General features: G+C 31.2%; 3 protein-coding genes across 3 annotated transcripts in view; all 3 read left to right on the top strand.

Annotated features, from left to right (window-relative positions):
- The first annotated feature begins 1,909 nt into the window (after nt 1–1,909).
- The window catches only part of LOC126836715 (uncharacterized), a 44,338-nt gene continuing 19,414 nt past the window's right edge, over nt 1,910–26,833 (top strand). The window contains exon 1 of the mRNA XM_050570323.1: nt 1,910–1,989. The gene's annotated coding sequence lies outside the window, so the exon portion shown is untranslated. The remainder of the gene's footprint in view (nt 1,990–26,833) is intronic.
- Nucleotides 5,260–13,289, top strand: LOC126837181 (netrin receptor DCC-like). The gene is made up of 23 exons (XM_050571007.1): nt 5,260–5,434; nt 5,696–5,858; nt 5,914–6,062; nt 6,148–6,312; nt 6,399–6,518; nt 6,577–6,733; nt 6,805–6,953; nt 7,031–7,190; nt 7,639–7,754; nt 8,362–8,507; nt 8,584–8,760; nt 9,046–9,175; nt 9,537–9,695; nt 9,768–9,979; nt 10,059–10,214; nt 10,287–10,443; nt 10,915–11,056; nt 11,127–11,362; nt 11,928–12,020; nt 12,105–12,201; nt 12,262–12,368; nt 12,460–12,650; nt 12,813–13,289. The coding sequence occupies exons 1-23, from the start codon at nt 5,362–5,364 to the stop codon at nt 12,909–12,911; spliced, it is 3,354 nt and encodes a 1,117-aa protein (XP_050426964.1). The 5' UTR covers nt 5,260–5,361; the 3' UTR covers nt 12,912–13,289.
- Nucleotides 15,732–19,269, top strand: LOC126837182 (uncharacterized). The gene is made up of 4 exons (XM_050571008.1): nt 15,732–15,835; nt 16,043–17,398; nt 17,801–19,025; nt 19,249–19,269. Exons 2-4 carry the CDS (start codon nt 16,110–16,112, stop codon nt 19,267–19,269), a joined length of 2,535 nt encoding a protein of 844 aa, XP_050426965.1. The 5' UTR covers nt 15,732–15,835; nt 16,043–16,109.

The raw sequence follows: 26,833 nt of genomic DNA on the forward strand, positions 1-26,833 counted from the left end.
AAGTATAAATAGGTATGTTTGTTTTTTATTACTCAAAATTTCTACATTTTTATTGTTGAATAACTGTTAATAAAGCAGTATTTAAAAAAAACACTACTGTTTTTTATAATTTAAATGCAAACCTAATTTTAGTTTATTATGTTGTTTAATTATTTTTAATTAATAGAAAGCTATTAAATATAATTAGTACACATAGTACACAAAGTGGAGGTAAAAATTTAAAAGTGGCTGTGCAATATAATATTTAAGTAGGTAGTTGATTTATATTCTGTTTTAATTAGAATGTAACTAATTTTTAAATTTCCATCTATTTTTAAGTGTTAGAGTTATAAACAATCATGTATATTATTTCTACCTATTATAACCTTTTTTTTTATAATATTTATTTGGCGCCGGAGTAAAAAAAGTTTAAGTCGTGTTCTCAAAAAAAATTATAAACCTTCTACCCAACTTATCACGACCTCTCATTTATAAAAAAAAAATCATTTACCTATTCAAATTCCTGTTTTACTTTTAGATAGAAAAATTAGATTGTTAACTCGGTAAATTCCAATGTACTGATTAGTTTCTTGAAATTGTATAGGAACTTGATTTATCACCATATATTATTTATTATAAGCGGTATTTTTATAAAAAAAACATCTTTTGAATTGTCTTAAAATAAATTAGAAATAAGTAAACTCTAAAAATGAATATCTGGAAAAAACACTTTAACCTGCCTGCAATGTCTTTAAAATGTAAGAAGATTCCATAGCTTTCTTCTTTTTGTACAAGAATGGATTTTATTTCTGTTAAAATCAGTATAATAGATTTTAAAATCTTAAGTTTATGTAAAAATTAAATTAGAATGATCATAATATAATGATCATCAAGTGAATCGCTAGTCAATAGTACCTGAAAAATAGTTGCATAATGTTGTCAATACATAATACACGGGGAACAATGGCAACAAGCTATTGTAGACAACGACCACGGACCAGCCTTAACCTTATCCACCCTTATACTAAAAAACGTTTTTTAGCCAATTAGGTATTGTCTTTAAAATAATTTTTATCAATACTAAAATTTGTACTATTAACAAATTCGCATCGATGATCGAAATGTTTTATTTGGAAACAATTTCATTACTTCGTTTAAGTTGCAAATGTTTAATGGTTTAAGTAGGATTGCTTTGGAACGCCTTAAATGTAATTTTGCGGTGTCAATATGTATTACTTAAGGAAGAGTCGAAATATAAATACCTAAGCAATTTTCGTGTTAAAGGGATAAAAAACTTTAAAAGGAGCAAATCAGACTATCAGAGATTTTATGACTTATGCCGTTTGCGTTTTGAAAATTGACATATGTTTTAAAACCTGAATATTATTAAGACCATAAAAGATAGACCTAATTCAAATGATGAGACTGAGAAACATGACACATTAAAGCGGCAAATATGAAATTATCTCCTACTATTAGGTATAATTAGTAAATATTTTGTTCATGAGTCATAAGTCTTATTGCTTCCATTAGCAATCAAATATTCAAATGGAAAATGTTATCATCTTATCAATTTTTCGTCCCAACGCGTCCGACCATCAGTGATGCCGACTTCTTGTCGGTATAGAGGTCTTATTCCCGTATAGCCTTTTGGTTTTTTTCCGTTAATTAATTTCACCATTTCTTATGTCGAGTCATTAGTTTAAGCTATTTACGAATTATCGTTGTTTTACACCTTAAATTTGGCCAATGTCCATCACTCATCTGTATTTAGCGTCGGCGTCTACACAATGGCAATATAGATAAAAGATATTTTGTGTGCCGGACATGTCCGCACTGTAATAACACAACAAGCGACGCCTCAGTAAAATCATAATTTCACAATGTTGTTATTTACCAAACGACTCGACTGCTTAGTAGACGAGTCGAAGAGTTTGATATTAATTTTAAATAATAGTGCTCATCCGCCGTGTACGATAATGTCTGTGGATCCCTTCCGTTTCGATAAAAGTAAGTTACGATTACAGTCTCTTCTTTTTTTTTTTTTTTTACTTTTATGTATTATTATTTTTTACCCGAGTAAACTAATAAGGTGATTCAAAATTGACGGTGATGAAATTTAAATACGAATGAGGACATTTTAGAGATATTGAAAGTAGGTAGCTAAATTAAATATTTTACATTGGATCTGCTGGACAAAATTAAGTAGAGTATATTTATCTAAGAGGTAGCATTAAGTTTGTATCTGTAGTAGCAATAATTAATGAGATTAGGGAATAGTTAATACAGGCAGGAGATACAACAGAGAACGAGGTCAAGAAAACAGCAGTAGCGTTTGATCTTATGAAAAGTGAACAAAGAGTAGCCATTATTTATAAAAAGTAGGTGAGTTTTGTTGAAAGTGAGTTAAGATGATATGAATTAGGTAATAACAAATATTGTTAAAATTTTGAGTAATATGCACTGATTGGATAGAAATCTACTAAAAGAAAAGATTTTTATGAGTAAAGAAAAAACCAGAATGCTGCAACAATCATTTTTATACAAATATATGCAATATTTCTTTTCATTATAAATAAATAAAAATTTTAAAATCACAATTACGCCAAATTGATTTGAATCGTTTGTTATTTGACAGATGACATAGTGCTGTGTTACCACAGATCTATGTTATATGAAGCAAAGTGTCTAAAACGACGAATTGGACCTGACGGTGAAGTGAACTACTACATTCATTACATAGGGTGGAAAACGAAATGGGATGAATGGGTTCACGATGATCGTGTTTTGTCTGTAAATGAGTTTTCGCTTGACCACATGAAAGCACTCCAAGACCAACAGTAAATATGTGTTTTAATATTAATATTGTATCGAATGCAATTATTATGTCGTCAATTTTACCAATAATATTAATTTTTTTTTGAGAGAGAGAGCGATTTTTAAATTTTCACATTATTTATAACATGAATCGATCAGTCTAATTAAATAAATACTTTTGTAATATTTTCAGCAAGTTTAAAAAACATTTTAGCAAAGGAAGAGTTGGCAGACGTAAAAAAAATACTGAAGTAAACCAAACCACTGGTGCTCCATCTTCGGCTACTGAAGAGTCTGGTAATTAATTGAAATTAAAAGTTAAAATTTTTTGACCTGAAACGTTCCGGAAAAAAATCCAAATTTTACTAATTTACTTATTTATTTAAATAGAACCATCTTCTAATCCAGTTTTGGTGGCATTCAGAACTGTTGATCTAATAGAAAATAACATTAATAACTTACCTGCCATACAAGAGTTTTTGGTAATATACCTTTTTATAATTAAATTATTATCTTAATAAATATTTTGTTTAACAGAAAATTGTTATTATAATCTTTAGAACATTGTTATGGCTGATAATTGATGTATGTGTTGAACGGATGTACATATACAGCCAAACAGTTATTTATTTTGATTTTGACTTTGTCTGCAACAAAACTATAAATTTTTCTAGCCTCCATACGATAAACAACTAATATTTGATGTGCCTACAATTCTGAAACGACGATTGTCCTACGACTATAATATGATAAACGTTTTTAACAAGGTGTTTTAAACATTTTAATAATATTTGGTCACTTTGTTAATAAATTGTTTGCCTAATAATGGTGTGTAAAATATTTTAGCAATTAAAGTTTCCATCCAAATTCACTGTTATGCATCTCATTGATGGTTATATCGATTCCAAACAGAAATCAACAATATTTGTTAGGTAATTATTGTTTTTCTTACAAAGTTAATAGTATAATAGTGTGGAAAATATAATAAGATATTTTTAGGGAAAGAGCTTTGTGTGTTGGATCGACTTTTATTCAATATTTTAATTCACGAATACAGACGCTGCTATATGCGAAAGAACGTAATAATGAAGTGCACAATAAAGTAAAATATTTTTCGTTGATGAGATTTTATGTAATGAGAATTTTTATTTAATAAATTTACCAATATTTTCCTTTTAGGCTGTTGCTCTGATATTAGAAAAAATAAGACTAGACAATTTACAGTTCAAATATAAAAACATTTATTCGAAAGACTTGTGGTGTACAGTTTATGGACCCATTTATTTACTAAGGCTATTTGGTACGTATGAAATATTGACTTTGATGTTAGCGAAATTATGTTTTATTAATTTTTTATGAACGCGTTCTGGAGCTCATTTAGAAAAAGAACACCTTCCATACACTCAACCATTTTTTTAGGTGTTTTTTCCAAACATTGATAATAATATTTTATATAGCCTTACATAAAGTGCTATCCTAATAAACATAATTTTTTTAGTGACTGAAGACAACCAGCATTCTTCAATAGCTGTAACATAAATTATTTGTTCAGGTAAGAATTCAATTTTCTTTTTTTTTTAGTTTAGCAATCCTCTTAGAATTTTACTATTATATTTATTATGGTTTATATAAAATAATAATTAAATGAACTTGCTGGTTCGTCTAGGGTGATCATTTTTAATAATAAAAAAAAAAACGGAACACAATTTTGTAAAAACTTCTAAAGAAATTATTATTAACAATTATTATTCTAAATAATATTTGGATAATAATTATTATTATTTTAATTTATTAATAAACAAATCGTTTTAATTACTTGTGTTATATTAATAGTTCATTTACTAACTTTCAAGTTTCATTTTTTTTTATACAGTTCAATAAGTACATTTTTTTGTTGTAAAAATGAGTGACAAGAGGATTGCCACTCTTTTAAATTAGAAAATTTCTTTATTTTCTCATAGGAAAAGTTATATTTTTCGCTACCCAAAATTCTGTTTTAATTATTTTTGGGTAATTATGCCCAAGTGAGCAGCCCAACACTGTATACAGCCCATTTGTTTTGATTGAAAACAGTAGTATTACAATCGCTATCATACATGATAATGTTGTTCGATACATTTACAATTGAATTATGATAAATAAATGCAATATACATTCCATAAAAAAGGAATCGGTACTTGCATTTCTTTGCGATGGCCGACAAAAAAAAATAACACTATCAGCGTTAACTGATACGAGTGACCGTTAACAATTGGCTATGGCGACACTGACATCCGGTAGCACATTGTGATTGGTGTTATTTGAGAATACGAACCCCTTCCGGTCCTGCTCATTAGTAATTGTGCGCAATTTTTGTTTGCGCGCGTTTTTTTTAACAATGGGTCGGTAATCTAAAACAAAAATTCCTTTCTCGCTAGTTATTTTAATATTATAATAGTCGTGGTCTCAGCCACAGTCGTTGTGTGTTTTTCTTTAACAACTCATCGTTTCTGGCCAAAAGATTGTGCAAAAACAGACGGTCTAGTGGTACCTCGTAGTAGTCTCGTTAGGTACGGTTACGTTAAAATGTTTTCCGCCGACAGGAAGCAAGTCAAATGGAAATGTTTTTGGCTGATCGTTATGTTTGGCACCGTACAAGGTATGATTTGATCAAACTATAGAATCATAATACAACTGATTGCGATTGGTGTCTTTGCAAAACGGGGGTTCGATATCTGAAAAATAACAATTAAGTAATCGTAGGTAGCATAATAAAATTATACTAACAAATAAAACAATTAAACTTTTAAAAATAATTCAAATTCGTCATAGTTTTGTTTCAACCATATTGTAGTCATATATTTTAATTGTAATTTATGACCAACTTCAATTTAATAATTTTGCTGTTTGTACATTTTAGGTAGTGTCAAATTCGTTATAGAACCCAAGGATATTGTGACAACTGCCGGTGAAACTGTTCGGTTAGACTGTGAAGCAAAATTTGATAGTGTAGCAACTTTGCCAAAAATTAGATGGAGGATTCCCAACCAACCAAACTTGGATTTTATTGGAGACACAAAGAGGTACATGTTCAAAATGTTTATATCAAAATGGTTATTAATACATTTTTAATTTTAGAACTTTGCTGAACAATGGGTCATTACTTATTAAAAACGTTTTTAACGATGAGACAAATCCATCTGACGGTCTAGAAGCATATCAATGTGTAGCATTTGTTGATGATATTGGTTCGGCCGTGAGTCGTATTGCGACTATTATACTTGCTCGTGAGTTTCCACCTGCGTTTAATAATATGTATAGAACTTTTCGTTTTTTAAAAATATTTTTATTATTAACTAATTTTTTTTTAAGGATTATCACCGTTTGAAAAACAGCCGACAAATTTAAGACTTTTTCCGGGTCAAACTGCTTACTTTTCGTGTGTGATCAACTCTCAATCGCCTCAGAAAATAGTTTGGCTTAAAGATCATTCGCTATTAATAATAGATGGTTCTCGGATGACAATTTTTCCATCAAGTACAATTCATTTAAATTAAAGTTAAATAGCGCCTATTTATTTTATTTCATTAACTGTTATTTGGCTTTTTATTGTTTATTTTAAGTAGCATTAGAAATTGTTGATGTACTCAAAGCTGATGCTGGTGAATATCGCTGTAACGTTACTGGATTGGGTAGTTACAGGCTGAGTGATCCTGGTGTTTTGACAATCGATGAGAATGAAGGTAAATTTTATTACTAATAAATGTGTTGATTATTGATGGAAAAACTATTTAATCTTAGAACTTATCAAGAGGCCTAAAGCCCCAGAATTTATTGCCAAACCACATTCGACCATTGCTTTAGAAGGGTCGGTAGTTTCGTTAGATTGTGCAGCTATAGGAAATCCTCGACCCCGAATTTCGTGGCTGAAGGAGGATGGTGCTTTGATTGATGTGGCGTAAGTGCAATATAGAGAAAGCATTTACGACTGGCAACTATGATTATTATAAATTGTGGTCAATATTGTAGTTTCAGATTGTTAGATAGTCGTTACAGCATTATCGGCACAGGAGGTCTACAAATTACTCAAGTCAACAAGAAAGACAACGGAAATTATGTTTGCCGAGCTGAAAATGGTGAAGGTTCTGCTGACGTTCTTGCTACACTTGAAATTCAAGGTTAATCAGTTGGATATTTATTTTACAAAATGCTTATTGAATCCAAAAAATGTTAGTTTTTTTTTTTCTTGTTTCAGTCAAACCACAGTTTATTAAGAAACCCAAAGACACCATGGTCGTCGAAAAAGAAGATATAGTATTGGATTGCGAAGTTGAAGGAAAACCGACTCCACAAATTACATGGTTAAAAAATGGTGATCAAATTAAACCAGGCGAATATCTACAATTTGTTAATGGGTTGGTATTTGCGAAAAAACCAATACAGAACTCGTTAAAAAACAATATTATTACATAATTCTTGTAATAATAACATTGCTGGCATCAAACAAATTGGTTATTACGCTGATTTCTAAAAAATTTAGTTCTGATGTCAAGGAAGCTAGTGGAGGGTACCTCTGGCGGCCAATGGGTTTGGCTCAGACAATAATATAAATTGGATAAACTAAACTTTCATAGTTAACTTACTAACTTTTTATTTATCAAAACCTTTTAATGCAACACAGCTCAACTTATATATAAATTATCATGTTATATTTACCGGATTTTAAAATGTATTTATGTTCGTACTTGTAATAAATATAAATTAAAGTATCTTTTTTTAGCAGACAGAAAAATGACGAATTGCTGTCGTATTTGAAATAAATTAAATATAAAATGTGTTTCACAAAATAATCATTTTTTGCAGTACAAATTTAAAAATATTGAGATTGATGACGGACGATTCTGGAATGTTCCAATGTTTAGCGTCGAATCCAGCTGGCAATATTCAGTCATCGGCGTTTTTAAATGTTTTTCACACAGGTAACTTGATAGTTTTAAAGAAACAATATATTTGATCTGGTTTTTTTTTTTTTATTTAATAATCTTAATGTTGGTAATTAAATTTATTAAAGTTATCATTTTTTTTACTAATTTTAAAAATTGTTTTAGGTACCTACAATTTATTAATATTATGTTCTTATTCGTAACAAACATTTCATAATACCGAAAGCTTTTATAGTTTTTTAATTTATTACTTGTGTAGTAATGTTTCAACATTTTAATTTTTTTTATGGTTCAACTTTCCAAAACAATTATATTTCATTAATTTGTTAAGAATAGTTTTAGTAATAAAAAAATGGTACCTTTGTATAAAAATGTATTATTTGTTTGCATTTGCTGCCTTTTTATATTCTTAACAGTTAATATTATTTTTTCAATGCTATTTACATATTATTTATTTATTTTTTAAGTCTTAATTTTTTTTTCTAAATGAAGTAACTCAATTAACAATAATGAGTAATGTTGAAGAAAAAGTATTCTTATTTGTTTAAAGATCAATTTAATTACTTATTGCATTTTGTGCCTTATTTTAGTTTTAGAGTAAAGCAATTACTTTATTTATAAATATTTTGAATAATTCTGAAAGTGTTGACTAAGGCAGAAATGAACTTACCTGGACCTCCATTAAACGTGACGGCTATGCCAATTTCCTCGTCTTCGATTTTCGTCTCTTGGAACAAATCTGACCAAGGAAACAAATCCTATAATGAACATAAATTGTTCTTTGTTGATGTAAGTTAAAAATGGTACAACCCCTATGTATTTTAATTGTCTTTAAAGTTTAAAATATAAATTACTTTTGTAATAGACTTACACTAATGAAGAAAAGTACAAAATAACCAAACATACCAAGAAATTCAGTCAAGATGGGCTAATAACTGGCTATAAAATACAGTATAGGAAACGAGATGAGAAGGTGTACCGCGATATAACAACAGCTGGGGATATTACTAGTTACCAAATTTCTGGTTTAGAAAAAAGCTCTGTAAGTAAAATATTTAGGCTTTATTAAATTTTATATTTCACAATATGTCTTCGACCTTAACTTGTAGGTAATTTTTTTTATAAGATGGAAGCATAAAAAATAACTTCATTTTGTAGGAATTAGACTGCGGGAACCTTTGTGCGATTTGTGATGATTCATCTTCAGCGCTAACGATAGACTATTAAACTAACCACGTTTTGTATGTTTTCTAAGTCTCTCGATGGTAGCTATCATGTACTTGTACGAATGACTATTAATATTTTTGTGGTTTTACTGTTGTTTTAGGTGTATCAAGTTCGGCTTTGGACTCTTCACACTGTAGGAAAAAGTCCACCCACAGACTGGTTAACGGTTGAAACATACGAAAATACTCTTGGAGAAAACACTGTTCCCGATTCACCGACCAATTTCAAAGGTAAACTAAAAGGGATTAAATTGCTAACTATAGATGGTATAAAATTAAAAACATATATTATACCATTTCGTAGCCAATAATAATATAATATCTAATAATTAAATAAAAAACTAACTTGATTAATGATAAATTTAAAAAAACTTCTTATACTAATCATCAACATGGGCCAGACATGGACAAATTATTGTAACTAAATAAAAAAAAAACAAGTTAATTAAAATAGATTTAGTGTTATAAAATAAATTTGTATTTACTGTATTAGATAATCATTTATTAGTACTACCAACAATATTTCATTAAAATATAGTTTTTGGTGAGGATGAGTATTACTAAAATCATTTTTGTAATATTTGATTTTTAGTTCGAGCGTTTTCCAATTCGTTGCTGGCTACTTGGTCACCTCCCAAAGACAAGGCAATAATGGTCAGAGAGTACACTTTGGGGTGGGGTAAAGGTATCCCGAATGTGTACACAGATAAGTTGAGTCCAAAATCACGGCAGTATGAAATCACTAATCTAGGTAATATGATCAATAGTTTTTTCTCCAAATTTATTACTGTAGTTTGGAATTTCTCGCCATCATTGTTTTTAGAACCGGGTACAAAATATGTTTTGAGCATTGGCGCATGCAACGACATGGGCGTTAGTCCATTGGCTTATCAAGCCGCTACTACAAGAGCCAGTAACATGAACACGTTGGAAACGAATAAACCATTGATTCCGCCAATAGGATTAAAAACTAACATTATTTCTTCGAACGCTATCGAAGTGTCGTGGACTGACAATACTCTACTAGATTTGGATGTAACATATTGTTTTTATTAATATTATTATTATTAAGAATACAACATTCTGAATGTTTATCAATTTTTTTTATTTGCAGATGAATGAAGATGAAAAACGTTTATATGTTGTACGATATAACGTTTACGCCCCAAGCAACGTCGGGTATAAAACGTTCAACACCACAAAACTGTCTTGTATCATTAACAGTTTGAAACCTAACACACAGTACGAGTTTACAGTGAAATTAATTAAGGTGCGGTTTCTGACATAATCTCAAGTATTATTGTAACTTACCCCAACATTAACCGAGTGTTAATGTCTTTAGGGTGAATTGGAGAGTGAGTGGAGCATGCTGGTATCAAACTACACTAAAGAAGCCAAACCAGCATCGCCTCCTAGAGACTTGGCCGCTATTAAAATCGATGATAAACCTCAGTCAATAACCCTAAATTGGCAACCACCAATATTTTCAAATGGAAAAATCATTGGTAGGTATTTTATATTATTGAGTATATATATTATATACTCAGTTATATTATTAACTATTGTAATAATTCACTTAATAATGATTTTTGGAAATTGTTTTTTTTTTTTTTATGTCGTTTTTAGCTTTATTTCTTACTGTATTCCATTGATGAAAGTATCCCAGATCCCAGATTTTTTTTTTTTTTTTTTAATATTTTTTACATTCCTTGCTATGAAAAAATAAGTTTTTATAATAACTTTAAAAAAAAATTGTTTTTTTTTAAACCCTTTATTGTATTTAAAAGCATATGATATGAACACTAGGTAATAAGGTGCACGAGTAAAAATTTACCCCAGTTCTATAATGTAGTTGTGTCACACTAAATTTAAGTGTGACTGAAAGCCGTGCACCTGATGGGGGTTAATATTCTTAAAAAGTTCTTTAAAGAAAACAACTAATATTTAAATTATTTTTATAATTTTTTTAGATGGCAAAAGTGGAATTAATATCACTACTATATTGTATATCTTAATAATTTGCTGTTTGATGCTAATATCTTGTATTGGTGTTGGAATCGCTCTGTTGTGTTGTAAGCAAAACAAACCGCTTAGCAATAGAAGTAAAAAGGAGTAAGTCAATTGTTTAAAGTTATTGGTTTTGCAGTTGATTAAATATATTACATTTTTTTTTTTTTTAAAGGTATATAAAAGGTAAAACTGTAAAAGCGGCTCAATCGCCGAGCATCAAGCCACCAGATCTGTGGATACACCCTGATCAGATGGAACAAATATTGAACGAAAAATCTTCTCAAGGATCGTTAGATTCATGTTCAGGTTGCAGTCAAGGAAGCACCAACACTTATGATGGATTTGACACCCGTGTGACAACACATCACGTGCCACATTCGACTAATTCATTGGACAAGAGTAACGTGGGTAAGTATTCGTTGGTTGGCACACACATAATATAATGTAATGTAATTTAGTATTATTAATTTTAGTTAAACAGATTTTTTTTTTTCATTTCTTTGTTATTATAAATTATTATATACGTTTACTATTTTTCTGCATGTCAATTTCATTTTTTTTTTTCCAAACTCGTTGTTTTGCCTGTTGATGCTTTTGATTATGTTTATAAAGACAGTAAGTTTACATTTCAATTTATTGTTTAGGCGTTACCGTAATTAAATCTTTGGTGCTTAGTCAAAAGAAGGTTACACAATAAGAGTCTAAAACGTCACCTTTTGAGTAATCTTCTTGGTATTTGTGTGTTAATTGGAGGGGGATATAAAATATTGGAATTTTTCCTATTCCAGAGGTATATGCATCAATAAATTAACTTACTCGAAAAATGAATTGTTAATTGAATAAGAAATTTTAGGCAATTTCATGAAATGTTGATATTTTTTATTTAAATAATTTTTGACTTTGCCCTGAAGATAAAAATTATATTATGGAGATGAAAAAATATTTATACCAATTGTGTACATTTAATTTTCAGATATGACCACTTTACCAAGGCAAGAATCTAGCTCGCCATTTCCATTTCAACATGCCACTACCAGAGCACATGTTACCGTAGACTTGACTGCAGGTACAACATATTTTACTATTGATTTTGAAAATGAAAAATGTATTTATTTTTAATAAAACTGTCTTGTTATTTTTTTATAAAAAGGTGCTCCTAAAAATAATTATATTGTCCAAGCTACAACTGTTTTGGAAAAATATGAGTCCATTCCTTTGACATCTACATCTAGTCTTCAGCAGCACATGTAAAGCTTATAATAAAAACATGTATTAATTTTTATAATATTAAATTATAATTTATATAGAGGATCGATGAACACAAAAAGACAGCAAGGCCATCCTTTGAAAAGCTTTAGCGTACCTGCCCCGCTGCCCCAGTCAGTGCCGTCGACACCACAGCAAAAACCCAATGGTAAAGGTCGAACATGTGTTTAATTGAATGATATAAAAAAAAAATTGTACTATAACTTGATAATATATCTATGGCGTTTTCAAAATTGTAGTTACAGTAAGACCTCAAGGATCGTCTGGTCTATACAAAAAACCAATGACCTATTCGATGGTGAACAACTCGCCGACCAATAAGTCAAAACTAGCCAGTGCTCCGAAAGTATCGAAACCACCAACTACCAACGATCAGTCCAATCAACAGAGCGACTTGGGTCCTGAAGTAGAATTCCTTAGCAAAATACAGGTAACTTATATGATGGCAGCTAACTTAGGGCCAAAGTAAGCATTGTTTAAAAATCCATCTGGTGAATACATACTAAAATGAATATTTTCTTTTTCTTGTTAACGTAAAACAATAATATGTGTTAACGATTTAATGTGAAACATTACGATATTGTTATTTCAGACGTCGAACAGTACTGAAGAACTAAATCAAGAAATGGCAAATCTGGGAAGATTGATGAAAGACTTGAACGCGATCACCGCATCCAAATTTCAGTGTTAACAGAATTCCACTTCGCCTTCTTACGTACTACGACCACATTGTTATATTATGGTTGGAAATTATTTATTTATATTTAAACATAATACTGTTTGTATTATAATAATATTATATAATATTTAGTATTTGATAGTGACTATTGCAAAGACTGATCGACCAGAGACTAGGCCGCCAGCTCTAGTATTTGAAAATATTAATTTTTTTATATAATCCATTATAATATTATTATTTCTTTTTTTTTTTTATTCGATTTAAGCTTAATTATTACATTATGTGAAAAATATTTTTACGACAACGGTCCTTTTCTTACGTACTAAAAGTTTGAGTCTTTAAAAAAAAAATAATTATTATTTTAGTATATTTCTGTGTATAAAACTTAAAAACGACAGACTTGTTTCTCCGTTATTTGTATGAGAATTGTATTTTTGTAAACGTGAAGTATGATATTTTCTATTTACTTTTTTAATTGTTTGTTCTACTGAATGAAAAAGATATTTTATCATATTTTGTTTTTTTATATATTTTGTTTGTCTTTTTTTTAAACATGACATTTTTTTAAAATGGTGGCACCACAATATTAAGCATTTTATTGTAAAATAATAACGATAGTATCAAAACAAGTAACAAGACAGTACATTTAACGTTACACATTAAAGATTTATATATATTTTAATAATTTACTTCTGCTTTATTTGTATTTTTATATTTTTGGTAATATTGCTTGACTGAGACATCACAATATTTTTACATTGTTACGCAGAACATTGCGGTTTACTTAAATTATAATATCGAGAACTCGACTATAAACATATTGTTTTTTTTTTTACAAAACTAATAAATAAAAAACGACCTCAAGTAATTTATTATTGATAAAACAGTGTATTTTTTTTTTCTTAGACACAAAATATAAAAAATGAAACACTTCATTTTTATTACAATTGGATATTAATCCGGCTTTTTTTTAATATAACTAAATGACCATTAACAATTTTTCATAATTATGTGATAAACTCTATTGATATTTTTTAACTAAATATGACAAGTAGTACAGTTGATAAATAAATAAATCGAATTGGGATAGTGCAGCTAAACGATATTTTTTCTTATTTCTCATTTTTAAACTTACTTTTACAAATAATAGAAAATAATTTTAGGGAGGTGAAAACTTATCCAACTACTAGCTAGGTTAGTCTAATCACCCGTCGACTACTCCTTTAACCAACATTATATTTCTTTCAATATTCTAATAACCACAGGTGCAACTAAGGGAGGCTAGGAAGAAATGCTTAGCACTTTCACCTTCCAAATTAATACAATCAGATTTGTCATTAAATATATTTTATCCTAATGCTTTAAACTTATCCATATGGCCATGTTGATAAATAAATAAAAAAATATTTTATTTCAAAACGTTTTATATCCATACTTCTTTTCAAAACGATGCAACTGATAGGGCACTTAAACTATTTTATTTCAAAACGAGTGACTGACAATATTGGAAATTTCTTTATAATTAAATTAAATTGAATCATTTTTAAAAAAATATTAAAATGTATTAAACGTTGCAATTTATTACAGCTGTTGATAAAATAATATATAAACAAATAATTGAAAATTTATATTTTATCATTGCTTACACTCATATGATTGTTATTAACCGCCAAAGTTCATGATAAAGCATTTTTACACTGAATTCGGTGATAGTGTAACGGTGATAATACTTAAAAATCCAAATTTTTAATATTATTTGTATATAATTTTTACAAATTGGAGCACCTATTAACCAATATAATAATAAAATGCTTCGCTCTAAAAGAGCAAAAGCAATTATAGAATCAATAAAGGATTCAGTAAGTATCGTATATATTAACTGCCTATAATCTACTAAAATACATTTAATAATAATAAAGTTAGTGTGATCTCATGAAGAAGTATGAATGTTCTATTTCAAATTTGTTATTTGTTATTAAAAGTATAGTATACAAAAAGTAATATTTTACTCGTTGTGGTAAATAATGTTGTTTGTTATAACTTAGTAATACTGAACACAAAATTAATTTTAAATAATAAATAAAGATTTTACATGTAATACACATTAAAAACTAATAACTATAATTTTTTAGTACTTGAGTAATTTTATTAGAAAAATAAAATAAATTAGGTATACAGTAATATTTTTAAAATAGTATAATAAAACTATGGAAATCACTCATTTTGACAATAAGTAATTCTTTTTTGCGAAACGGACTATCATAATTTTTTTTCCAAAACGTACTATGTCTGGAAATAACACGTTTTGTACAAAATCCTATTTTAAAATCATTTAAAAAGTGGTAAAAAAATATTTTTATTTTTATTTCGTACATTTTTGGTATTTAATCATCATCCTGAATCAAATATTCAACATATTATGCTATAACTTATTTAGTTCTTTTAATATAAAAAATCTCTATTCCTGAAAAAAGTGGTTTTTGGTGATAACGCGTTTTGCATAGAAACGCCTCATTTATCAAAAGGATAATCTTTTGAATTAGAAGATTTCCCTTATTTTCCTAGAGAAAAAGTCGTATTTTTCTGTACACAACATTTTGTTTAAAACATTTTTTTTTTTTAAATTCTTTTTTGAATAGCTGTTCGAATAGTTAGCACGGACAGGTGATTTCCCTTTGTACGGTTTGCTACCGTTGGGACAAAGTAGTTCGTTTGTGGATTATTAGAACAGCACAATCCGGCAACGTCGCAGCTTCCTGACAATCGGCAACAGGCCTAGGCAGCTTTTTCATAATCAATACAATTTGACCTGCAGCCTCCAGAGCCGTTGAAGGAATCCAGCTTTGGCGGGGCCGGGCCGGGTGGAGATCGGCAAGCGACAGTGTTCGACGGTTGCCAAAGGCGTGCACACATCGGTTGACTGCGGAACTACTTTGGTAAGCATAATTTTTTTTATTCGTTATATAAGGCTAAGTACGTGACTCAAAGGCCTTTCGTCCGTCGCCCGTTTGTTCTATATAGTCGCGAAAACGGTGGTATTTTTTTCTTTCTATTATTAAAACCGTTTTTTGTTTAATTACAAGCCGACCAAAGTAGTTCCGCAGTCTACATTCAAATATAAATGTATTATGTTTTTTTTTTAGCGCCATTGTTGAGGATAAGGAGGATGTGTTGAACGTGAACGAGAACAAGGCCGTCTTTAAATTAAAAATGAAATATCTAAAAGATACTACACTAAACCGACTCAGCCACAACGGATATGTTATAACAACCAGTTACACAGATAAGCGTATTAAAAAAAAAAAGAGTTTAGCCCAAAGAAAAAAGGGTCGTCTTAGGAGAAGAGAGCAAAAAAAATTGAAAAAATTGAGTGAGAAAATGAACAGAGAAAACAATTGTCCCCACTCCGCACCCGATGATAGACCACCGGTACGTGGCATAAACGATCATGTTGAAAACATGTTGGAAAACGGTAACCACACTCAACCGGGCATTTCTTCGACAGTATCCGGTCAAGCACCGAACGGACGTGACTCGGACTCGGAATCAGAATCAAACGATCTACAGCAGCAGGTTCCAATCTCAACTGTAGACGATAATCCCAAGGAAAAGGATCAAAATGATGGCCCCCCTCCGGAAATGGATCGTGATCAATATTTGGAAATGCAATATTTGGAATATTTGGAATCATTGCAAGCTATCCCGCCGGCGTCCGACGACGGATCCGACAAAGACAAAGACCTCCCGCCAGCAAATACGGACCAGGAGTTTAATGGGGTTTCCTCGACTGTACCGATGGGAGCTGTACAGCCACCGTCGTCTCCGCCGCCGCCGCCGCCGCCGCCCCCGCCGCCGCGGCCGCGGCCAATCCCACGGCGAAAGAAGAAAAAGAAGCGGGTATATGGTTATTGCACGAAAATTGCTTTCCTCCGGCGTAAGCTTATTGACACCGTTTTAGAGTATTCAGACTTGTTGTTTAAGAAAATTCCCATAACCGACCAGCTGGCTTTACTGCTGACGGAAGGCGACTTGCTGTACAACATTTACCAGTGCTGGGACACTCGCGAAGCCTCGGAAGTCCGAGATCTTTTGCGGCAGTTAATCTATAGCCTGAACAACTATCCTGAGAATATTGTGCCCTTTATCGGGTGCCTGACGACCTTGTTCCGTCAGACTTGTCCAACGGTCGGACTAACCCCCACGGAAACGTACGTGCAATTTCAAATATTCTTTGACGCCATCAAAGAATGCGTCCGAGAAGTAAACGTGCAGTTCTACAGGACATGGATGACTTCCGAGAACTTCTTGGTTGCGTGTATCATTATAGACTCCAAGTTAATCCAATACGCGCCCGGTTACACACACATGAGCTGGGATATCAAGTGGAATAAGAAGACGGCGTTCGAGTGGTATATTAATATACCGACGTACAGCCTACCCGAGCCAATAGAGCAGTGCGATGATATCATGGACAAGACCAGCCCTATGACCACGAACAGGTACATTTAGTTGTGATTTTTGTATGATGGGTACTAATTTAGTACATCAGATGGTGATGATTTTTATCTATAAGGTAATACTGTCGGAGAACGCCTTTTTAGTTTTACAGCAAAAGTGTCTTTACTTACAGAGACTAAATATTAGTAAAGGCCCAGTTACTCCTAAAACATGAGGGTAAAAAATGTGTTTAACGATACTCTGCCGACACTAGGAATTGTTGTACTATAAATTCTGTGTAATTAAATAAATTTTGTTTTATTTTTTGAGTATATATTGTAATATATACATACAAAATATATACTCAATGAATCTATCTATAGTAGTCTATCTTAATGACAAAGTTTTCAATCGGTATAGGTACTTTTAACTATTATATGGCATTTTACATTTATTTTTTCCAGGCTATTGTCTGATGATAAATCCGGTCAGTCGGGCAATTCTTCGACTGTATCCGTTCAAGCACCGGACGGACGTGACTCGGACTCGGAATCAGAATCAAACGATCTACAGCAGCAGGTTCCAATCTCAACTGTAGACGATAATCCCAAGGAAAAAGATCAAAATGATGGCCCCCCTCCGGAAATGGATCGTGATCAATATTTGGAAATGCAATATTTGGAATTTTTGGAATCATTGCAAGCTATCCCGCCGGCGTCCGACGACGGAACCGACAAAGACAAAGACCTCCCGCCAGCGAACACGGACCAGGAGTTTAATGGGGTTTCCTCGACTGTACCGATGGTAGCTGTATATACTGATGAATATTTGAAAAACGTTGAATCATTCCAGACTTTCTCGCCGGCCACTAGCACCTCAATCTCTGACTTTTCTGATGACGAATTTGGCGAACAGAGGTCTTGCTGTAGTGCCAGCGAATACCAACCGCCAGCAAATACGAACGTAGAGTTTAACGGGGTTTCCTCGACTGTACAGCCACCGTCGTCTCTGCTGCCGTCAATCCCGCGGCCAACGAAGAAAAAGAAGCGGATATATAATTCTGAATCGAAAGTCCTTTTGCTCCAGCGTAAGCTTAAGGCGGTCATGCGTCAGTATACACACGTGTATGTGGCGAATCCCATAATCGAACAGCTGGCTTTACTGCTGAAGGCCGGCGACATGCTGTACAAAATTTACCAGTGCTGGGACACTCGCCTGGCTACGGATATCCGAGATCATGTGCGGTGGTTAATCTATAGCCTGAACAACTTGCCTGAGAACATTGTGCCTTTCATCGGGTGCCTGATGACCTTGTTCCGGTCGACTTGTCCAACGTCCGGACTGTCCGCCGCGGGTACGTACATACAATTTCAAATATTCATCGACGCCATCGAAGAATGCGTCCGAGCGGTAAACGTGCAGTTCTACAGGACATGGATGACTCCCGAAAGCTTCCTGTTCGCGTGCTGCTTTATAGACCACGAGCTGTTCCGGGACACACCCGACTATACATTCATGAGCGACCAGATCGAGTGGAATAAAGAGACGGCGTTCGAGTGGTATATTGAAATACCGATGTACACCGTACCCAGGCCTATACAGCGGTGCGACGATATCATGTACCAGACCAAACGTATGATCATGAACAATTGTGATTTTTATATGATGGATACTAATTTAGTACTTCCGGTGAGGTTTTTATCTATAAGGTTATACTGCCGGAGAATCGCTAGACGCGTTTTTTAGTTTTAAAATAAAACTGTCTTTACTTACAGAGACTAAATATTAGTAAAGGCCCAGTCACTCCTAAAACACGAGGGTAAAAAATTGTGTCTAACGTTTCTCTGCCGACACTAGGAATTGTTGTACTATAAATTCTGTGTAATTTAATAAATTTTGTTTTAAATTTTAGGGGAACGCAGAGAAGATTTGAAGGAGACTTCTTTATAAAAAAAACAAGAACTATCTTCTGTTGTTATATAACAACAGAAAATAATTAATATTAAAACCATTTATTAGCCAGTAGTAAACTTTTAGTAATATGTAGTAAACTTTATTAGATTTACTGAATAGTTTCTTGAAATTGTATAGGTACTTAATTTATCACCATATATTATATTATTTTAATCGGTATAAAAAAAATTTTTTTTGAATTGTCTTAAAATAAATTAGAAATAAGTAAACTTTAAAAATTAATATCTAAAAAAAACTCTTTCACCTGCCTGAAATGTCTTTAAATTGTAAGAATATTCCATAGTATTCTATACTCTGGCTACTCTGACAAAGTTTTTAATCGGTGTAGCTACTTTTAACTATTATAATATGGCATTTAACATTTATCTTTGTATAAATTTAATTATAAAAAAAAAAAATAAACTTTAATTCATAATTTAAATATTGTATTTGAATTTGTTCACGTCTGGTTTTAGACTCTAATCCTCATTTTAAAATAATTATTAGATAAATAAAGAAAGTTGGTTGGAATTCATTAGTCTTTTAAATATTCGTCGAGTAAATTACTTTTGTACTAGTAATACTTATTATCTAAGTATACCTAAGTATACTTAGATAGATACGAGCTTGATCTAAAGTCTGATAAAATAAAATACAAGGAGTAAATATGCGTTACAAGGAGTATCAGAAAAAATAAATAATGCCATCTCAAATGGAGAAAAACAACTGATCGCAGTTACACAGTAGCACGGTGGAAAACGCCACACAAACTTAATTTGTTGAATCGATTAATTTAAAATGCCAGATGGACATTGCACATTTTATACAATTTTATTTTAACAACAAATGTATTACATTTATCAATAATAGGTTTATTAAAAAAAACAATTTTTATCTACTTGAAAACATAAGATTATTATTATTACTAAATTAACAATTGGTTTTTATCGAGTTAATAAAACAAAATATGTTAATAAATCATCAATCGGCGGTCTGACGTGTAGATGTCTAGTTTGTTGATAAGTCTATTTGCCAGATCAACTTTAAAATTATTAGACGTTCGTTGATGGTAAAATTGTAGCTATTTTTGAAACGCGTATAAAATTTGGTTGGTGCAAAATTGTTATTCGGTCGCCCAAGTCGTGAAAACACAAATTAATTACAATTCATTTTTTTTTTTTTTACAGACCCGTCAAGTTAACCTAACCTAACCGTTGAGATAATAAAAGTTTGATAAAGTGTCCCCTTGAAAAATGAAAAAAAAAAACATCCCATAACAGGAAAGTAAAACTCAATTATACGCTTTAGACTAGGTATACCGAAAAGTAAAAAATAATAAAACTGGTGGAAACGGTACTCATAATATTAATGGCTCTAGTTTAAACTCGTCAGCGTCTATCATGATTATGTATTACCGCCCATACTACAATGCCAAAGCGGTCATTTAGTTTGTAGCACATGTCGATCAAAGTTGGTGATATTCGTAACTTGGCAATGGAAAAAGTTGCTTCTGCAGAGATGTTTCCTTGTAAATACTCATCTTTTGGTTGTCCCGAAGTGTCTTTACTACTTACTGAAAAAGTTCTTCACGAAGAACTTTGTGAACGTCGCCCATGTACTTGTCCATGTCCGGGTGGAAAATTCAAGTGGCAAGGTGGTTTAGAGCAAGTGTTGGAACATCTGATGGTTGCTGCACATAAAGCTATGACAACTATACAAGAAGAGGTTACTGTTTCCGGATTCCTCAGTGTCAAAACTGTCAAGTTTTATGGCCACACCCGTACATATTGTGCACATCTACCCAAGTGTGTAAAATGTGGGGGTACAAAATGTGTATACTTGCACAAAATCAGCAAAACTTCCAGCAAAATGCGCTCGCTGACATTTAGGTTTATATGTTCTACTTATATTATTTTTAGCTTCTTTAATTATGTTTGTTTATTAAAATAATGCAGCGGTTATACGGGTAATTAAAAACTACCTATGTAATGAGTACACAATACAAATAAAGTACAATAATAAGTAGGTATACATTTTTTGCTATATGTAAAGCAAAGTAACCGTTTATTAAAATAATTAATGTGTATTGTATGATAAACTCGTATATTAACAGTCATTACACTTAGACATAAACCAAAAATTGTTAGTTTTGAAATCATATTATTACCTAGGTATCTAAATGATAAAGATTTTTTAACCTTCTGTTTAAGGGGCCTCTACACCAGCATTTATTAAGGAGTATTGTATAGGCAATTTCAAAAAACATTTTGTCACTGTGTTGGTAACTGTTTATTCGTAAATGAACATTAGTGTTAGTGAGCAATTATATGTATATAATATATATACATCATAATTCTCCGTATACGGAGTCACGACCGCGAAAGTGCGATAACAAGATAATAACTTACTATTATTGGAAACACGACAAAAGGTCGCCCGACAAAACGCCGCCGTTAAAAAAATCAACAAAACGTCGCCGGACAAATCGCCGCCGTTAAAAAAAACCGCCTCTCAGTAATGCCAACACTAACAATACTTGTATCATTGATTAAATATACATAGATAGCCCAAGCTGTGTTAAAAGCTAGCCGCTCATAAATGGGAGCCAGAAATTGAGTAGTATGGGAGCCGAACCATAGAGAGCGCTAAATCTGTAGTTCATTCGATCGAAAATGGTGCTCTGACACACGACATACCGGTTCAAAACTGGGCGGCCAATACACTTTTTTTGCAACTTTTTCCTTTATTTTATACAATTTTTATTTACATTATACTTTATTATAATTAAAGTATAACTATTATAATAAAGAAAAAATAGTTTTTTTTGTATAAATTATTATATATTAATATATTTTTTTAATCATGCATAAATTGAAATTGCATTTGAAATACAATATTTAGTATATGTCATGAGTTCTTGTGAATTTGTACGCACATTATTACCAATTTAAATTATATTTCTCAAATTTACATAATTGGTTATTTATATTAATCTACTATTCGCCCTCAATACACCATTGTTGCTGTACGTAATTGGACTACAATATTACTTATTAGGGAATAGTTTAATATTAAAAAAAATACAATTACATAATGCCGTTTGTAAATAAAATAAAAATATCATTTTTCCACCCTTTGAATCTAATTGGTAGGATTTTTTTACACAATATGTTCCCTCTCTTCCTGTACTCTCTTACACCACGGACGTCGGACATCGACGGAGTCGTGACTCGTGTCCAAGTCTTATGATTTTGTTTTTTTTAAATACAATACAATATAATGTAATAAATAATAATAGTACAATAAGTAAATCGATAGCGTCACTAGACATTCTTTTGTGCGTTTTAAGCAAACAATTTTGTTTTTTTTTTTTAGTCATTGATCTACTTTTTTTAAACCTTTATTACCACCACAGTTTGTGTTGAGCGTTTTAAGAGTCGTGAGCTCCTCTAGTAAAATTCTATATTTTATTCGTCTCTTTAATTTTTATATTTTATTGTTTTAAAATGTCTCGTAAATGCGGAATTAGGTGCGAGTATTTTAACTGTGGTAAAAGCGCAAGAGATATTGAAAATCTTAAATTATATCGGTTTCCAAAAGACCAATCATTATGTTCAAAATGGGTTTCTAACTCAGGTATAAAACTAAACATTTTCATAAGCTTAACAATTCCTTTAGTCTCTTTCTTGGATAGGTACCTTATTAGCACCAGGAAGTTGGAAAATTACAAAAAATGCCGAATGGTCATAATTGAGTACATTCAGCGTACGTAGGGTAGTCGGTAGTAATATTGGCTTCCTATTTAATGTAGTGAAGAAAACGGGCATTACCTATTATTATTATTGTCTACTCAATTTCCCGGTGCTATCAGGGTGATTTTTAACCAATATGTCCATGGCTCGTGAGTTATGTAATTTTTTTTATCAATCTTACTAAGTCGTAATTAACTCTACCTTTAAAGCTATTGGGTACCGGCTAATATTAAGGTGTTTTGTACAGACAATACTTAAGAAAAAAGTGGTTTTAATAAATTTTGATCAGGGGCCGATTGAACTTAAATGGGTAGTTTTTAACGGAAAAATTAGTCGGTACCCAATAGCCTTAAGCGAAAAAGATAAAAAATGTGGTATAAGTAACCCGGGGAAATATTCTAGATTGTAATAATGAAAATAATCTTATCGGATGACTGGTTCGGCCTGTACAATTGACAAAAGATGATGTATTTTGACTAAAAAAACGGTCGGTATCCAATCCCATATAGGGCCATTCTGCGACATTTTTACGCTTCGATGCGGAGAAGGTATTGTTTTTTAAAATATGTTTTTATTTTTTTTTTGTTTTGTGTCTGTTCTATCTTTAAGTCACTGAATAAATTTCATTATTGGACCAAAAATTTAAAAAGTTCTTTCTAAAAAATCTTTTCCCCTTCAAAATGGAGAAAAACGCCAACAAAACTACGTATTTTTCAACTTAAAATTACGACGCTCCATAACTTTTTTAAAAATAGTCCAATTAGTTTATTAAACATATTTAATAATAATAAATAATGGTTTTATGAGAAATTTAATATTAAAATTTATCATTTTTTGTATCACAATATATGTAGCTCTTTAAACTATATCAGAAAATGGAGTACAGTTTTTTTCGTGAAAATGGACTTATTCCCTTTTACCCGCGCACTGTCCATATTTAATATGGCATATTAACTATATAAATGAGATTTTAATTGCATTAAATGACGAGCCGTGGACTTATGTTATTTACCTAACCATACATATTTTCTTTTTTCCTCTAAATTATACTTCTATTTGTTTTAAACACATTTTAAAAGTTATCTAAATTTTTTTAGGGAACATAGGTTTAATACATCTAACTTCTGACGATCTTAATAAAAAACGATTATGTATTTTGCATTTTACCGATGACGATTTTACAAATCCAACAACGAAAAACTTAAAAAAAAATGCTGTACCTAAAAAGTACGTGGACCCAGAACAACATCTAGTATTAACACCAACTAAAACATACAAGCATCATAATTTGTTCCCTAAAAGCCCTGAAACTCCAAAATTAAAAAAAAAACAAATTCCGGATGAGACTATACATTTACAAACGCCAACTAAAAAAATGAAAAAGAATGAAATCGTACCTCCATGTTCACTGCTTGAGCTTACACCTAAAACCCATGACTTACTTGTCTCAACGCGAAATTTCCCTACTCCAAAAAAAAACTCTCCGGAAAAACGTGCGTCGCCTTCGAAACGTTCTTTACATAAAATTGTAGACAAACTAAAAAACACAATTAAAAACCAAAGAAGGCTGTTAAAAAATAAACGGGGATCAATTTCAAAACTCCGTAGTAATCTTTCAACTTCCAAATTAAAATATAAAAATGACGATATTTTAAACTCTTTAAATTATTTATCTAAAGAATCCAAAACCTTAGTTAAAATGCAAATTTCCAGAAAAAACAAAACTACAAAAAAATGGGCTATAGACGAAAAAAATCTGGCTTTGAGCATTTTTTATAAATCTCCATCAACGTACAAATTTTTACGTAATTCAAAAAATATTAACCTACCTGCTGAGTCTTCAATTAAGCGATGGATTGGCAATTCAAAGTTTAAAACCGGCTTTAACCCAAATGTCTTCAGACAACTTAAAATGAAAGCTGAAACAATGGACGAACAAGAACGGTATTGTACACTTGTTTTTGACGAAATGAAAATAAAAAATTTCTTAGAGTACTCTAAATACCTTGATTTGGTCGAAGGCTATGAAGACTTGGGTCCATTGGGAAGGTCAAATAAACTAGCTGGCCAAGCAATGGTGTTTTTAATTCGTGGTTTATATGCTCCGTGGAAGTTACCAATTTCATATTTTTTTACTTCTACATCTGTAAGACATACGGATTTAAGTACTCTACTAATAAATGCCATTGAAAAATTATTGGACTGTGGATTTATAGTTACTGCGATGATATGTGACCAGGGTAAAAATAATGTTGCTGCTCTTGTAAAAGACTTAAAAATGACAAAAGAGACACCGTTTATCGAAGTCAAGGGCAAAAAAATTTATTCTATTTTCGATGTTCCTCATATATACAAAAATTTTAGAAACAATTTTAAATCAAACAATTTTATTTTCAAAGGAAAAGAAACTTCATTTAAAGACCTTAGAGACGTATACGAAATTGATAAAAATAGTGGAACAAGTAGGTCCCTTTTAAAAATTACTGATAGCCACATGAACCCTGGGCCGTTTCAATTAATGTCCTGTAAATTGGCAATGCAGCTCTTCAGTAATTCGATGGCAGCAACAATGGAGACATGCATAATGACCAAACAACTGCAATCTAATACTGCTTTAAATACTCTGGACATGGTTAAAGAGTTAAATAACTTATTAGACGTTTTAAATAGTAAAACACTATTTCACCAAAATCGATTTAAATGTGCAATATCTCAAGAGCGTCCCCAACAACTGGAATTTTTACTTAAAACAAAATCTTGGCTCAAAAATTTAAAAAAAGTGAAAACCAAAAGTAGACAAGAAGAAAGACCTCCGTGCTTTGATGGACTTATATGGACCATAAATTCTATCGAAATGCTGTATAATCAACAAAAAGGATTAGGATATAATTACCTTCTAACGAACCGATTAACGTCTGATGTCATTGAAAATACTTTTTCGGTTTTCCGGCAAAGAGGAGGATACAACCGGTATTTTTATTTTTTTATTGAATTTAATTAAGTTTTATTTTTGGTATGACAAAAAATTACTTTTTTACATGCTTTTCTTCAACTCGCTAACACGTTTGTACGGGTATTTTTCAAATCTTGCAAAATCAATTTAACTCACTTCCCGATGTCGTAGAGGGCTGAAACTTGGCACTGACACTCATCTCGGATGATAATACAATATTCCGTCATAATATTAGGACCCGGGTATCCAGGTCACAAATTCTGGGGGGTCAAATATAGGGGTCATTTCACTAAAATTTCATGTTTTTTCAAATCTTCCAAAATGAATTTAGTAATCTATTCACCAACTATTAAGTACCTTTAATAGGATTAAAAAGTAAAAGTAAAATAAATAAATACAATTTTTTTTTAAAAAGCTCACTTTTTTACTATTTTTTAGAAAAGCGTGTTTTTAAAAAAAAATGTTTTAGTTATTTTTTTTTTTTTTTAGAAATCCGACAGCTCGTATTTTCCGGACGACATTTCGTATCAATGTTAAAATGAATCTTATGAGACCGTCTATATTTTCGAACTGCGAAGCAGATAATGATACTCATTTATTGAACAATGATAATCGCAATGAAGCAACCATGCATATTGAAGATACTAATGAAATTTCAGATAGCTCTTCCTCTGTATCGTTGTCGTCTATTTCGTTCACTGAAGAAAGTGATGATGGTTATACACCTAACGTAACACTAGAAAAATGTTCAAATACTTATTTTTCAGGTTACTTAGGCAAAAAATGTGTAGAAAAATTTAAGTGTAGATTATGTGAAAATAATTTTTTAAAAGAAACTA

This window comes from Adelges cooleyi, unplaced genomic scaffold, assembly GCF_023614345.1.
Source record: "Adelges cooleyi isolate 19-005CV unplaced genomic scaffold, UGA_ACOO_1.1 ACOO_flye_CR_arks_rails_tigmint_CR_PRNA_247, whole genome shotgun sequence".
Classification (NCBI taxonomy): Eukaryota; Metazoa; Arthropoda; class Insecta; order Hemiptera; family Adelgidae; genus Adelges; species Adelges cooleyi.

Coding starts and splice junctions, on each gene's coding strand:
- LOC126837182 (XM_050571008.1), top strand. CDS start 16,110: ATGAAATATCTAAAAGATACTACACTAAACCGACTCAGCCACAACGGA. Junction 17,399..17,800: donor AGCCCTATGACCACGAACAG/GTACATTTAGTT, acceptor TATTTTTTCCAG/GCTATTGTCTGATGATAAAT. Junction 19,026..19,248: donor ATACTAATTTAGTACTTCCG/GTGAGGTTTTTA, acceptor TTTAAATTTTAG/GGGAACGCAGAGAAGATTTG.
- LOC126837181 (XM_050571007.1), top strand. CDS start 5,362: ATGTTTTCCGCCGACAGGAAGCAAGTCAAATGGAAATGTTTTTGGCTG. Junction 6,519..6,576: donor GACAATCGATGAGAATGAAG/GTAAATTTTATT, acceptor ATTTAATCTTAG/AACTTATCAAGAGGCCTAAA. Junction 12,651..12,812: donor AATTCCTTAGCAAAATACAG/GTAACTTATATG, acceptor TTGTTATTTCAG/ACGTCGAACAGTACTGAAGA.